The sequence below is a fragment of the Camellia sinensis genome, chromosome 13 (genome assembly GCF_055761805.1).
Source record: "Camellia sinensis isolate YWXY chromosome 13, ASM5576180v1, whole genome shotgun sequence".
Lineage (NCBI taxonomy): Eukaryota > Viridiplantae > Streptophyta > Magnoliopsida > Ericales > Theaceae > Camellia > Camellia sinensis.
Window position 1 is genome coordinate 136487752 of NC_138973.1, and position 17073 is coordinate 136504824.

A 17073-nucleotide genomic window follows, 5' to 3' on the forward strand; every position below is an offset into this window, starting at 1 on the left:
AATTAATTTTTTTTCAATTAATTTTTTTTTCAAATATATATTTTTTTCAATTATTTTTTTTTTCAATTAAAATTTGGCCTAATTTTCAAATAATAATTTTTTTTCAAATATATATTTTTTTCAATTATTTCTTTAATTAATTTTTTTTCAATTATAATATGTGTGATCCCATTGTCATAAATAATAAATATAAATATAAATATTTTAAGCTTGAAAAAAAAAATTTATTTGAAATATATATTTTTTCAAATAGTATTTTTTTCCAATTAAATTTTTTTCAATTATTTTTTTTAATTAATTTTTTTTTCAATTATAATATGTGTGATATTATTGTCATAAATAATAAATATAAATATAAATATTTTAAGTTTGAACAAACATATTTTTTAGTTTATTTTTTAAAATATTTTGTTCAAACTAAATGCATTTGTAATTTATGTTTTCCTAAAAATAAACAAAAATCAGTTTATAAAATTTTTGTAAACATAAACTAAAAACGTAAACGTTATCAAACGTTACTTTACTGTTTAGGGATAAAATTTATTTTTTTTTATTTTAAGATTTAGGGTTTAATTCTTAAAATTTATTTATTTTTAAATATTATTTATTTATTTATATTTATTTAATTCTTAAAATTTATTTATATTTATTTTGATGTGAGTTGTGTGTGAGTGATGTGCCTGTGTGAGAGAGAGAGAGAGAGAGAGAGAGTGTGTGGTGTGGCTATGAGTGAGTGCGTGGGTTGTGAGTCTTGAAAGCGTGGTTTCTCACCACGCTTTCTTTACAACACAGTTTTGTTTAAAAGCGTGGTTAGAAATCATGTTTTTTGAAAAAAAAAAAAAAATCTTTAAAGCGTGGTTTAGAACAGCGAGTTCAGAAAAAAAAAATTTTCCGATAAAAGCGTAGTTTAGAACAGCGAGTTCAGAAGGAAAAAAAATTAATTAAAAGCGCCTTTTGTAACCACGATTTCTTAATCAAAAGCGCGTTTTGTAGCCACGATTTTAAGGCTTCCCAAATTCCATGCGAGACAGGCGCATATATGTTGAAATCGTGGTTGTGAACCACGATTTAGCCTATTTTGAGAATTTTTTCAAAACTAGGCTTATTTTGAGAATTGATTTACTATTTTGGCTTATTTAGAGAAATGCCCCGGCTGCATTCATCTTTTACAAATTAGTTGACTAATTTGAAGCCTCAGATTTTCATTTCCACACAAATGCGTAGGATGTATTCGGTTCATAGATTTGGAGAGAAATTTGAAGAGGAAAGGGTATGTCAAATATAAATGTAATATAACTATATTTCAAGTACTTGTTTCTCTTTCCCTTCCCAAATCTCTTTCCAAATTCATAAACCAAACATAGCCTTCCCGAATCACACAGCTTTTATTAAAAAAAAAAAATTAGTTAACAACTTCAAACTGGAATTGGTTTCTCATAAAAATTTCACATCTTTATCATATCCGCACACAAACCACAAAAAGATCGAATGTTGAAAACATCATAACTTCGCCGCATCAATAGGTCTCTTGCCTTGCTGATAGTTTTGAAAATAGATATTCCCATAATCTTTCATTGACCTGTATAACCTTGGCCTTTTCTCATCGATGAGCCCTTCAACCGGTTCAATCTCATTATTCGATTCTGGCATACAAAACACAGCCAGAGTGATCCTCTCCCTTTCTGAGTTCGTCACCACCCTGTGCACCGGGCTCTTGAACATTCCATTACTCATTATCTGTAAGTATAAGACAGCAACTCCTTTGATTATCTTTAGGTATTACAGTAAGTATGACATAATTTCGTTTTTCTGTTTCCATTTTTCGATAAATACAGGTACTTTCAGCATTGCAGAATAGCTGAATGTGAAGAGTTTGATCTACTGTCAAGTCTACTTACCTCTGCTTGATCGCCAACATTAATGAGAAGAGCATGAGGAATGATGGGTACTCTGAACCACTGCCCATCTTTCAAGATTTGAAGGCCTTCAACTTCTTTGTCTTGCAACAGAAAGGTAACTGCCGTTCCATCTGCGTGTGGTTTGAGGCCAAGTGTACGATCAGGCCTTGGACATGGAGGGTAGAAGTTAAATCTTGCGAACATCGTTGCTCGTTCTCCATACTGGTTCAAAAAGCAGTTCTCTTCTAAGTTCAATGACTTCGCCATGGATTTAAGGATGAGTTCATTCAATATTGCTAACTTTGTGGTATAGTCATGTAAAATCTCCCTGCAATTTTATTGAAGATAAAGTCAAGAAGATCCAAAATTTGGCAAGGTGGAAGCTTTGAGGCAACGTGTTTGGGCAGGAGGAAAATGAAAAAATAAGTCATATTTGGGAGTGATAATGCTCTTGAGCTTTTGAAGGACTTAAAATGGAGAAATGCAAATGCCTCCTGAGTTCTTATTTATTTATTTAGTGGAGGTAATGTGGTACCTCAGTCTGGCATGTGTAAGCAGTACTCCTGACCAATGAGGCCACATAAAATGGAATGAATGAAGTCGGTCTTATCTATCGCACTCCCAATTAATGTGGATTAGAATGAGTCCACCACTACTCTTATTGGCCCCAAAAGAACCGTGCCAGAGTGCCATTGCTTATTGAAGTTAGAGAAGGTGAGGTGTATTCATTTCTCTTATTTATCAGTAAATGATAGGAAAAATTTTAAATACATGTAATTCAATCACAAACGAGTTGAGAAGATTTTGTGGGAATTTATCCCCATTGATTAATTAAGTTAGCAGAAACGTGAAGTGCAGAGCTGATGCCCTGAGGTGTGTGTATTCATTGTTTTTATCTATCAAAAATGATATTTTCTATTGTTGAAAAAAAACCCAGCTTTAAATTGGAATTACAAATACAGTTAGGATATGTTTGGATTTTTGATTTGTGAAGAGGACAAAAGGAAATAAATAAATAAAATTACGACTACATTTCTCTTTTCCCCTTTCTTTCTTTTCTCATGTACAAATTTCTTTACAAATCAAAAATCCAAACAGTCTTATTGTTTTAGCTTTGGAACACAAATAAGATATTGATAAACTTGGATCATAAACCATTTATACCAATTAACAAATTATATGCTTGCAAATTTTTAAGTAATGTGATAGATATGCTTTACCTAAAACATTCAGGATTTTGAGGCCAAAATTTGAGCTTTCTTTGATCTTCAGGGCTCACAATAAGATACAACCTGTCAGTCCAATCAAGAATTTGATGCTCTGAAAAAACTGAATCATTCCCATACCCTTCCAAGTCTTCCACTGTCCTTGAGTATTTATGTTTCTCTTCAATTGGAAGTACAAAGAATTGTTTGGCAATTTCTTGCAATTTGTCTAGGAATGAGCTTTCCATTCCATGATTTATTGCCTGAAAATTCCAAAACCGACTTTCACTATGTTGTAAGAGAAACTGAAAGACCAAACCACTAGACTAGTTAGTTGAGTTGTGAATGAGTATCTTAGGTAGCGTCGGTCATGTGTTCGAACCACATAAAGTGCTTGACTCCATATCGACAACCCTAGGGCCTATGCATGGTATTTACTAAAGGTGCACAAAAGACAAAAATAAATTATATAACTGAACTAATCTGACTTTTATGGGTTGAGTTGGTTTTTAAATTGGTTCAACATTTATCAGATCAATTTGGTTCTCGTTTAGGTCATGCTTAAGCCAAACTAACTCAAGATTCGATTATATTTATATTAAATTGTCTTCGTATAATTGGTAGAAAGTAAACACTAAAGTGCATATTGCTCTACTGATTTGTTGCGACTTTGTAATTACAAAGAAGATGCAATCACAAAAAAAGGGAGGATGAAATATTAAACACAAGATCCATTATATTTTTACAATTGGACATTAAGCTCCTTATATAGACAAGGGAGTTTCTTAGGACAAACATCTGCATATATATCTAGTACAAAGTTCACATGGCATTAGATGACAAGCTACCTTTACTGAGTACTGCTATTTACTCGTATGCACAATATGCACTGTCACACTTACTCGTACAACTAAAAGACAGATAAACATTAGGAAACACGGTATAAATTCCATTACATTATTACACAAGACTATAATACATAGTACATACAAGACAAACATCTTCACATGGTTCCACTACGCCATTTAAGGAAAATTACCATAAGTCATACTTATTTTTTCATTCCCCTATTTCCTTTTTTTTTTTTTGATAATTGAGTGCCCGGACCGGCACTTTTTCAGAGTGTCGCACCTCAACTGATCTTAAGGTCTTGAGCCGATCGACCAGGCAAAGAGCTCGCCAGTAGCCAGCTGGGGGTGGGATTCGAACCTACGACCTAGAGAGGAGCATACTCCTAGTCCCTGGTCCCTTGCCCGCAACCAACTGGGCTACCCTACAGGTTATTTTTTCATTTCCCCATGGTGTTTACTTTGTTCTTCCTTATGTCAAAATGTTCAAAACTTGTGTATTATAATAATATATTACTGATTTTTTTTTTTTTGTAAGGAAACTTTTAATGATGCAAGATTGAAATAGAAACTTGCTTTTCAAATGAATGTTTCATTTATTTTCAGTATAATAATACCACGGTTTCAACCTCAGCAACATCGAATTGATTTAGTTTGGTTCGAATAGAAAATTAGTTTGATTTTGGGTTTAAGAATTAGAAATCAATCATGATTGATTGGGTATCAAATTTATTTCTAATCTAATTTAAAATAATCCATGCACACCCTTAATACTTACCTTGTATATATGGCACTCCTAAAAAAAAAAAAAAAAAAAAAACCCACTCGGTTTGCCTAAATAAAATTCCAAATAATAATAATAATAATAAAATTGAAATTGACTCTCTGAGTAGATGAAACTTACTACGGAACATCAGTTTAAAGACTTGTAATGTGAAATCAAGAGAGTAGGAGACATAAAACAAAAGTATGTTGATGAAGCACAAAAAGTCCATGTGAAAATGGTAGGTTTGTGTTATATAAATCACATAAATGATGAAAGAGAAGGAAGTTGATTAAAATAAGTAAGTATATCTCTGTGTCTCAAACCTGAAAGCAACCACAAGAGGCGAGAGCAGATCGAAGTTTTAGGAGTTCATCATCATCAGATGAAGAATTGAGAAGACGAAGGATATCAATGACTGGAACCTCCAACAGTGGAAAGGAGGCATCGATAGCTCCATCTTCACCCTTGTAGATGTACCTCTCTGGCACTTGGTTGCTGCTGTTCGCAACCACTTCTTGGACCGGTTTGGACACTAGTGACTCTGCCATGGCTGGAGGGGGACTTTTTTCATCCATCATCTTCTTCTTCTTGCTTGCTGGACCCAGCTGCTCAACTATACCACATATTACAATATATATATACTAGTTTAAAGCATATTTAAGTTTTTTATTTTGATAATTTTTTTAAAAATTAAAATACTATTTTATAAAATTAAATAAAATAAAAGGTAAATTATAAATATACCTTTCAGATTTGATTAAAATATAAATCGACTCCTGTGGTTTTGAAAATTATATTCCACCTTTTGAGGTTTCTAATTTCATAACAAATTATTTTTTTTATTAATAAATCATCAAATCAATTAACATTTTTTTAATGATATTAAAAATATGTTTCAATTAATAATTTAGGTAATTTTATTATTAAATAGGAAAATAATTATGAATTTTACTTTTTTAGTTAATTCTATTAAATAAAAAATTCTAATAAGGGGGTATTTGTAATTTTTCAAGCCACAAGAAGCAATCTGTATTTTAAGCAAATCTCGAGCTTGTATTTGTAATTTAACCTCAAATAAATTATTAGATATAGGTATCATTTTTTGATTTGTTAGAGTATTTTCAACGGTGCTTCAATTTTTTTTTAATCAAATTTGAGTAAAACCTTCCTTTGATATTAAGTGCTCCAACGGAGGGTTTTAGAACTTCATCAGAACACCGGTCAACTGGGCAGATGTCCGGTCGATCAACTGTACAGCGTAATTATTTTTTTGTCTCTTGAGGTGGTCTACTAGCCAGTGCAATTTTTTCACAAATTTTTGCCTTGATGTGGTCATCCGGGAGGATATCCCGGCAACGACAATAAATAGTAATTTGATGAAAGACAAATTTGTTCTTAGTTTGATGAAAAAAAAGTGAAATTCTCAATTTGATACCTATTTGATGCAAGAAGCAGGAAAATAACTCATTTTTCATCAAATTCAAATTTCATGAAAAGTTTGAGTAACCATTAGAGATTGTCTTATACACCCAATGATATAGATTTCAATTCTATTATCATATCATTTTGGGTAAATTTATGAGTCTTTAAAATTTCTTCTAAATTTATAAAAAAAAAGTTATGGTGTATACATTTTCTCAACAGATAAATATAAAAGAAATATTAAGATAACTCTCATTTAAAATAAAAAAAAAAACTACTAAGATAATTCACTGAACTAATATATAAACAGAAAAAATACATACGTATATATATATATATATATATATACAAATGATTAATTTTGTTAATACATTAATCATACTCCATAACAAACGATCAATTTCATTAATACGTAAATCATTAAGTAAATTAATAATTTTTAATGATATGAAAAATATTTTTCAGTTTATCATTTTGTTAATAAATAAATCATTAAGTCAATTAACAGTTTTTAATGATATGAGAATTATTTTTTAATCAATAATTTTGATAATTTATTATTACATAGGAGAATAGGGTTTTTTTTTTTTTTTTGAGTATTGTGTTAAATTAAAATTTATAACAAAGGATAGTTGTAATTTAAATGTGAAACTTTATTTTTCTTCTTTTTGGTGGTAATAAGCATGTGCTATGAGTTTATTTATTTATTGTTTTGATGTCAAATATTTAATTTTACAAAAACTCAAGGTTTAATAGTCAAAAGTTGAGAATATAACACCTATACAAACAATCACTTTTAAAGAAAGTGGAGAAATGCTATGGTGTAATTTTACACCAAAATGTGCGTTCTGCCATAAAAATGTGTAATTTTATCACTAAAATTTGTAACATCAACTATAAAATGAGTAACTTCGCAACAAATTGGTGTAACAAAATGTGCAAAATTTGGTAATTGATGGTGCAAAAATTTGTGACTTAGTTACCACATTTTTTAAAAAGAAAAATTTACCCAAAATCCTTCAATTAGACCATTGTTTGGTGAAAATGACAATCCAATTTATTTTACTTCTTAAACCTCCTAAGGAGGATGCGCATAATTGAGTAAGGATAAAGTTAAATATCATTTTTTTTTCTTGGATAATATTGTCAGAGTAATATGTTACTGTGAACCAAAGTAACATATTACTGTGAGACATAGTAACATATTACTGTTTACATCAATTTTGACGGCAATATTTTTTTTTTTTGGTCAACATGAATTTTATTTGATAGATATTAATGAGAAGATTCTAAAAATACTAATTTTATTAAAAATAGATATCTAGATCAAAAGTTATATTATTTTAAAGTTTAATATTTTGGTAACAGTGGTATGTGTTGGACTTTTCAAGGAAATTTTTTTGTGCTTATCCTTAATGTATTAAAGTTTTATTTATGAGGAGGTTTCAACCAAATCTCCCTTTTTATTACACCAATTTGTAGAAAGATTATACATAGGGGGCTAGGCTAAGCACGTCTATCAACGATTTATAAGGTAACCTGTCCCAATGCCATCCTCTACTTTTGGACTAACCTATACGCGACTTGGGTGACGTCCCACTTCTCCTAACTCCATCCTACCCTTATGTGGCACAAACCCAGGAATATAAATACAAATAATACAAGTATAAAATAAACAAATTATAACATATATGGTCTCATGATTTACTATTGGGGTGGAGGCCTAACGGCGACCACCCACACACAGATAGGTTCATGTATTTGCTGTTGAATTCTTTGTATTTGTCATTCATAGAATTTTACCTACTGTGTAGCCCACAGTTGAAGATATGGGTCATGAAAATTTCTTAAATAATTATTACACATAAAATTCTAAAACATTTAATAAAATGACAAGTGTATTAACAGAGGGCATATGTAACAACTCTCACCTTGTCTCAGTCATGCTTGCATGCATTTGCATGATTTTTGTCTTGCTTAAACTTACATCTGCAGACCTTGATTTGTTTTATCTAAGTGTTGATTGCGTGCTTTGTTCCTTGCTTAGTGTGTTAAGTTGAGGTCACCTTTGAACCTCTTACGCCTAGGACCATCTTGGAACCACTTTGGTTGACCTCCACCTTCACCCTGGTGTCTTGGCCGAGATGTTATCATCTAGGCCAAGATGCTATCATCTAGGCATCCTAGATCTTTGATCCTTGCACCTAGTGATCTTGTTCCTGGACTGATATAACCTAGACCGAGGTGTGGCACATCTAGGCCGAGGTGTGGTACAGCTGGGCCAAGTGTTATCCTTTCTAGCCGAGATCATCAAGACCTTCTTGCCGAAGTCTATGTCTTGGCCCGAGGTTCTTACCTTGTTAGAGTACCCTTGTCACCTTGCTTGTTGTACACACTTTGTCATACTCTTGTCTTGTCATTCTGTCACCTTTTTGAGGAGATCCAACTAGACGTTGCCACGTGTCCCAACAGAGAGTTAAGTCTGCCGACAGTAGAGAAAACATATCTTTTGTTATATCTTTGTTCTAGGAAGAGAGAAAAGCTCTAGGAAGAGAGAAAGAAGAGTTCTTAGAGTCAGAATAGATTTCCAAGCTTGATCTTTGCACCTTGAACCGTTAGATCCGTGTTTTGATGTTAGATTCCTGATCTACTCTTGTTATTCTTTATGTTGATCCGATCACATTGCATGATCTAGCATGATTCATGAGCCATGCATTGATTTAAAGCTTGTTTTAGAAAGAGAAAATGATGTTCATGTGTTCTTGAAATAAAACCATGTTTTGATCTGAAAGTTTGTAATAAGTTTCATCTTTTTGTGTTTATTTTCATAAGATCTTCAAGCATGGGTACCCAGGTCCATGTTTTCGAACTCATCTTATAAAATCTCAAATTTTGAATAAAGAAGTTATGATTTTAGCATTCATATTCTTCATGTTCACGTTCTTTATGTTCTTCAAAAAGAAACCCAGAATTTCCAGACTCCATTTCCCTAAATGTGGTCATCGGGACCACACCTCGGCCAAGAGGTGTGGGACCTCGGCTAAGACCTGGTTGGTACCCAGCATGTTTTCCCGAGATGAGAAACAGTGTTTTAACTCCCAGCACGTGTTTTGCTTTGTCTTGACTTAGTTTTGAAAGAAATACCGAGATCATTTACACTCATGAAAAGCTTGTTTTAAGAATGCATTTCATACCCATCTTTGAGCATCTCTTCTTGTCTTCTTGAAGTGCATTCAGTGGACTTTGCCATGTATTTGTAGGTCTTGGATTCTTGCCTTAATCCCTACACCCGAAGAGCCATGTGAGTGGTATTTTTAATAAAGGTATGTTATAAAGTTTTGATAAAGCTTTGCTTTGTTTTGGAAACGTATTTGACCAAACATGGATGATTATCCCTAGTTTTGTATCAAGTATTATCTTGTTTTGATGACATTCTTGGAAAGTCTTTAGTGCTAGGGGACTATAATGCAACTAGCGCGTTTGTTTGAGATATCTCCTTTGTCTTGCCACCGACGGTTTACCGCATGGGTTTGTCCGGAATGCCATTCCTTGTATTATATTGATGTTAGTAAGCATCCCTTGAAGTTTGAAAGATTTGACAGATGAACTTGGTTCATCCCTTGATTTTGCACAAGATATGCTATGTATTGTTTTGATAAAGATCTCGGATATCATTCATTTAAACCTTTATTACTAATATCATTCACTGAATATCCAAGCTCACCCTCTCCATATATATATGTAGGTGACGAGCAAGAAGGCGGTGACGCCTAGATGATTATTTGCAAGATGTTTTGGTTTATGTTTTTGGCTAGCATCCTGAAGATTACGCTTCTTAGCTTTGTATTTCATGTCTTTTGTATATGTCGGCGTGAGAAGCCTTTTGATTAAGATGTAATATTTAGTTTTAATTCATTTGTATTCAAGTTGTAAAATCGTGTTATGTATGTCATTTCATTTGATCTATGCACAGCTCTTGGGGACTATATATATATATTTAAATTTATTGCTTCCGCACGTGTAAGCCCCATATGTATACTCTGATTGTGTGTGAATCTTTGTAAGTTGGCCTTTGGAAATCTCGGATTACTGGCCATCATGGCACCATTCTACTAGGGGCGGGATGGGGTTGTGACAGCATACATCAAAGTAATGAATACTTACAATCACAATCTTCAAAGCAGCTAAATTCTTCAACTCTTAATTTATATATCGGAGAAATGTTTACAATAGAGAGAGAGAGAGAGAGAGAGAGAGAGAGAGAGAGCTCACAAAAAAAAATCTTGAAATTAAGTTACAATTTTCACAATTTAAAAATTCTGCCTCAATAAGGGTGAGGTCATTTCCTTTTATAATACAAGAATCGGAAAAGATAAGATAAGAGGAGGACATGTAGCATGTCCTTGTGAAGTGGAGTTGGTCGTCCTTATCTTCATGACTCAGCATCCTATCTTCTTTGTCTGGTAGTGGATAACTGTCTGGACAGCTGTGTGGTAGATCTAGATAGTAGATAGAGCATATGCTTTTGTCAAAAGTTATTGTACTGGTTTTGTCATTTTATGCCGACGGGTTTGCTAGTGAGGGACAAAATCCATCATACTTTGCCTTTACCTTTTTTATCTTTTTCTTTGTCAATTTTGTCGGCAATCATACTGGTGAGTGAATCTCAAAAATCACCAAAGTTGGGCTCTTCATCTTCTGGTGCTTGTGATTCGCCAGCTAACACAGCAAATTCATTTCAATCCTGGTTAGGATCTTCATGATTTTGGCTACTAGTAACGAGTTTCGTGGAGGTATCATCTCCGGAAATAGTTTGGAGGAACTGTTCCTTTTGAAATCCATACTTTTAACAATTAATTATGTTTCTGACAAATTAGGATATTTTTGTCATAATTCTATTTGGATTTGTAAAAATGGATTTTGAGTAACTGGTTGGTTGGGAATAATTTTTGGAATAGCATCCCAACAGGCTTGAGAATGTGCCTTGATTTTCTGGACAGTTTCTGGTAGAGTAGGGTTCATACCCTTATCCCACCATCTCACAAAGAAAACCCTTTTGAGATGTAGGATCTTATTATGATAATCACACTGAAAGTCCCATTTCCAAATCCATGGAATACCAAAACGGATTATGAAATGGACTAAAGATCTTGTAATAGAAATATGCTTATTTACTGGTAAATAGGAATATGCAACATGCCATTCGTTATATGCTTCCCTGATTGGTACTGGTAAAACCTCTAACTGTAACCCAAATTTATCCCACCAAACGAGGAACCAAGAAGGGACATCATTTTTAAGAACATCGGGACAAATATGGATAAACCAAGAATGGTTGTTAATGGGATTCTGGTAGTAAAATGTTTGAGTAAAAGCATCGATATAGTTCCAATAACTATATCGAGTTTCCCTATTGTGAATATCAAGTTGCCTGGTAATATGCAGATGAATGCCCTACGTAGTAATGGGCATAATATTGCGGATAGTGATTTTACTATACCGGATAGGACTTGTAGTTTTTGAGGGATCATGCAAAGTATGCTTGATCTCAGCAGTAGCAGTTTCAATAAGTATCTGTTCATAAACATAACAATAATGGTCGAAATGAGGAGGAAATTGTTGAGTGGTAAGATACCTCTGCTTAATTTCCCATGGATCGGACATCCATTTTTCATCAACTGGTTCAATATAGAGGACTGTTTCCTCAGTAATACTATTAGCGGTATACTGTTCTTCAGGCTTAAGGAGAATATCCTTACCCATTTGGCTAGATTCGCCTTTACTGATAAAGGCTTGTAGCCGTGGAAATTCTATTTGGTAGGGATTAGATCCCCGACCACGGCCTCTGCGGCCCACGCCTCTGCTGGTCATAAGTTTGCTGGGCCCTGTAAATATTCATGGGTGAGGAAATCGGGTAATGACTTCTATTCTCCTTTAATATATTCAATATCAAAGTCAAATACTGATAAAATACTTTGCCATGTAGCAAATATTTGTTTAGATGCTAAATTTAAAACATCTTTTTTAAATATCTATTTAGTTGCAGAACAATAAACTCGAATAAGGAAATGTTGATTAAGAAGATCATCTTGGAATTTTGGCACACATTTAACAATGGCTAAATATTCTTGTTTAATAGTTGGATAATTTGAAGCAGGTCCTCTCCAACTACCAGAGTGAAAACGGAAAAAGTTCTTCTATTGAAGTGGTTGGGTTAACTTGTTTCAAAATACTACCAAAACCCTGGTTAGAAGCATTTGTTTCAACAAGTTTCTTCCATGATGGATTAGGAAGGTGAAGACAAAAAAGTTGCTTAACTTTAGCATTAATTTTCTATACAGCTTGGGTATGTTCTACAGACCAAGAAAGAGGATTTTTCTGTGATCTGGTATAAAGAATGGAGGCATCCTGGGATAACTGATGGTTGTAGTCTCTAATATAATTTACGCTACCAAGAAATATCTGCAATTGAGTTTATCTTTAATTTCATCAGGAAATTTAGATGCAAACTCTATACTGCGGTTAATGGGTATAATACTTCCATTATGAATGTTATGACCTAAAAATCGTATTGTTGTTTGAAAAAGTTTCATTTTTGGTGTGGAAATAACTAAATCATTTCTGATAATGACATGCTTAAATATATTAAGATGTTTAATATGCTGATCAATAAAAGATGAAAAAATAAGAACATCATCAGTATAATAGATAACAAATTCTATATAAGGTGTAAAAATGTCGTTCATGATATGTTGAAATTCTAAAGGAGCATTTTTTAATTCAAATGGCATAACATTCCATTCAAAATGTCCAAAAGGTACTGTAAAAGAAGTTTTATAGCGGTCTTGTTCAACAATTTGTACTTGCCAATATCCTAATTTAGAAAAAATAACAACATCATGTAATCAATCTAAAAGGTTTTTTTTATTCGGTATTGGATATCTGATCCATTTCAAGACGTCATTAAGAGGTTTGTAATTAATGACCAATCTTGGCACAACTCTTTCTATCTCTACATTTTTATTAACATAAAATGTTGTATAGCTCTAAGGAGTGGCTAATTCTGATTAATTTTTTCTGAAGGAGAGAATTAATTTCTATTTTGCAAAGTTCAAGGTAGTCTTTTTTCAATTGACTAGGTCGAGCTTTAGTTGGAATGAATTTTTCATTAAAATTGGGTTTATGGGGAAGAGAAACAATATGACGTTTTCTTTCCCAAAAAGCATTCAGAAGATCACTACAAATTTCTGTTTGAAATTCCTTTTCAAGAAGCTTGATTTTATTCTGTAAATAAGGTTGTTGTATCCTTTGTTCAGTTGTACGAAAATGAATTTCTGTTTGAAGAAAATTAATTTGTTTTTTCTTTAAAAGTAACTAAATCATGAATTTAATCTAGTTCTTTTGTATAAGGTTCTGTTATAAACTCAAAAATAAGTGGTTGATTACTGATAGTCGTATGAATTCCAATATGATCAATCTTAGTGATAAGCATTAAGAGACATAAAAATGGTGTTCCCAAAATAATAGTTGGAGACATATTTCTAATAAGGACAAAGGATGTTATAGATAAGAGCTTCAGGTATTTTATACTTGATATGCATGGAATTACCACTAGCACTAGTGAGTGACTGAGTAGTTTTCTGAAAATATCTAGTTAAAATTAATTCTTCATGTATACAATTCATGTCAGCACCACTATCAACAAGGGCAACTACGTCTTTAAGAATAAAATCAGGTTGAATAACAAAAGTAATACGAATATACCATTTTTGAAATGTAACTTGATTAACAAGCATTAAACACTGGTCATCGTTCTATTCAGAAGTTTCTGGAGCAATATCTTTATTTTTTTGTTTTGTGGTTTTAAGCTGGTGGATTTCTGTTTGCATAGTTTGGGTGGCTGTTGGAAGATGCTTGATTTCTGTTTTTAAGACATTAATTTCTATTTTTAAGTCTTGGATGGTGACTGGTTTTTCAATAACAGGTGAAGATTGTATTCTACTTAAAACATCCTTCATGCTATAAGATTGAATAGGAATTAAAGGACGTTCAATAGCAGCTTTCTGCTATTGGTAACAAATTTCTAAAAATTTTAATTTCATTTCTAGATCCTTAATTTGTTCAGCAAGATCTAACATAGATTTCTGGTCATCAGTTAAAACATGAATACTAGGACCCCCAAGGTCTAAACCATTCAATTCAACAATAGATTTCCAATAATTTATTTAAGAAATCTGATTCAGATTTGTGGAGCAAGAACAATTAGGTCCTGGCATGTCTATCTCATCACTAGAGGTAGATGGAGAGTAGAGCTCGGCGAGTCCATCTGACTCAGAGCTAGTGTCGGAATCTTCTTCTGATAATGTCTGTAATAACTGTTGAGTGATAAGAGAATCCGAAGACATTTCATTAATTTTTTTGTTTTGATTTGGATCTATAACGATTTGCATAATGGCTGGTTGTACCGCATTCATGACATTTAACATCTTTCTTAGATGTTGTCCTTTTAGCGGTTTGCTTTCGTTTTGGAGGGGAAAACTTTTCCTGGTGAGAAGAAACACTGTGAGTTTTTTTGTAGTGTTTACGATACTGTTTGGAAGGCTTTTTGTGATAAGGTTTTCTGGTTGTTGATGGATAAGAGATCTTGGTGTCATAGGCAAATTGATCACAAAATTCACCTAACTCTTTTTTCCCGATGAGATTATGTTTTTTCATCTAGTGCTGAAGTCTAAGGTCATTACATAGAGAAAGACCTTCTTCTATAATGAGGCCTATGAGTTGGCCATAGGAGTACTGGTCATAAGGAATGGCCATGCGATCATGGCGATCTCAAAGTTTTTTCCAAACTTTTTCGGCAAAAAGATTAAGAAGGCCATCAATGAATTTGGCTTTCCAATGGCTATTGTTAGCATCAGGTCACTGCATAACTTTTAATAAAAACACATTTTTGTACCAACGAAAATGGGTTAAAGATGGGCATCTATGATTCTGAAGTAATTCACGGCTTCAGTCATCATTAACTGTACTGCCCCCAATAAAATGGTAGAGAATTGTCTGGACTAAAGTATAAATTGCATCCTCTTCGTGAGTAGCAGTATTAGTAACTGGATCGATTTTAGTTTTGATAGCATTTAATACTTCATGCTGTTGTTCAGGAGTGAGAACATTATCCCACCATCTCTTAAGGATGCCTGAAAATCCATTAACAATGAATCTGACTATCTGATGGTTCAGAATTATTATTCTGTTTACAAACAGTGGCATACATAATAATCTGATGTATACACTCAAATATCTGGTATTCAGAATAACCATCTATATTCCATTCATAAATTCCATGATAAGAGTTTTGGCCATGGAAGAAATCTTCTTCATAAAGAATATCCTGGGATGTAGGTCTATGATAATAATACCTACTGGCGCCTTGTATGGCAGTCCTACCTGCTTGTTTTGGGAAACAGTTCGGTTAACTGATTGCATATCCTAGAAATTATTTTGAATTTCATAAATTAATGAAGGTGCAACCCCTTCATCATTGTCATGTCGTATTTCTGAAGATTGTGGAGAAGACAACATGTTAATAGAACTACTGCCTGGTACGGATTTTTCCAAATTTAAATCAGTCATTTTGTTTAAGAGGGTATCCATGAATCATTATCTTGTTTATCAGATCGTAACTTAAAATTAGTTACTTCTAAAAGTGGTTTAATATTTACTAGTTGAAGAGTTGAGCTGGGTGGTGGTACCAGCTTATGATTTTTAAAATTATCTATACCTTTCTCAATTTTGGGTAGCTGCTTTCCAACAGTTTGAAAGCACAAATTAGCATAATTATTCTGTTTAATTAATGGCACAATATCTTTAGCCATTAATGTCTCTCTTTGGGGTATTCTGGAAGGTGTTTCCACAAAAGCAGTGATGACTAAAGGCTGAGATGAGCCAGAGACATCATTGGGTGCTAACTCTAATGGTTGTCATGGTGGATGGACATATATTATATTTTGGCAATCTACAATTTTCCATGTCCTTTGAATATTTTCTAAGACATTAAGCTGACTGGTTGAAAGAGTTTCCATGGTTGTAACAAATTCAAAGTACCATTCTGGAAAAGACCTAAGAGTTTGTTATTTCTCTAAATGGTAATAATACTGATTTTTTATCTGTTGTAGGTAATGCTTAGAATGGTTATTAAAATACCATGTTCTAAATTCCTGATATTTATCTTGCATAAAGTCCTGGTTTAATTGTTTTCGTATTTCATTTCTTGGTGCAAAATCCATTTAAATTTCAAAATTCATATCACTAGCACTTGGGCTCTCAGGCCTTCTGGTTTCATAAACACCATGAGGAATTTGGTTTTCGGATATATGAATCCCCTGGATAAGGGTTTCAGGAAGTGGATCATTGGTGGGTTGACTAGGAGGCCGAGAAGGCATTCCTTGGTTTACAAATTCGATTGGTTCAGACATAGAGTGTCTGGAGGATTCTGGTAATTCTACTCTATAGGGTAGATTAAAGGAGTGATGACTCATACTAGACAAGCTTCGGCTGAGAGGTCTTTAAAATTTAAGATAAACATTACCTCATTATGTCTGAATAACATCATCCAAGGTTTGTCTGATGATTGGTTTGACTGGTACAACATTTTTAATTTGTCATCTTTCTAGAAAAGTAATATTGTTCCAAAGAATCATTTTAGGAACAGCTACCAGACTACTGAAAAGATTAGTGTCAATAAGGACAGTTTGTCATAATCACTATGTTTTCTTATATAAGGATTTAAAGTGCTTAAGACTTTAAGATGTATTCTGAAAATAGCTGATAACGGTGGAGATCCTGGTAAATACTGATGACCATTTGTTAAAATTCTAAGTTCAAGAACTTTAGACAGATTTGGGTCTATGAGTGCTATACTCAAATTCAGATAAATATTG

At 32.9% G+C, this 17073-nt stretch overlaps 1 protein-coding gene across 1 annotated transcript; it reads right to left on the bottom strand.

The window, feature by feature from the left end:
- Window positions 1-1372: 1372 nt before the first annotated feature.
- LOC114284428 (protein LATERAL BRANCHING OXIDOREDUCTASE 1) lies at window positions 1373-6762 on the bottom strand. The gene is made up of 4 exons (XM_028227321.2): window positions 5041-6762; window positions 3119-3366; window positions 1899-2226; window positions 1373-1737 (listed from the first exon to the last, which is right to left on the bottom strand). Exons 1-4 carry the CDS (start codon window positions 5293-5295, stop codon window positions 1501-1503), a joined length of 1068 nt encoding a protein of 355 aa, XP_028083122.2. The 5' UTR covers window positions 5296-6762; the 3' UTR covers window positions 1373-1500.
- Window positions 6763-17073: the final 10311 nt, after the last annotated feature.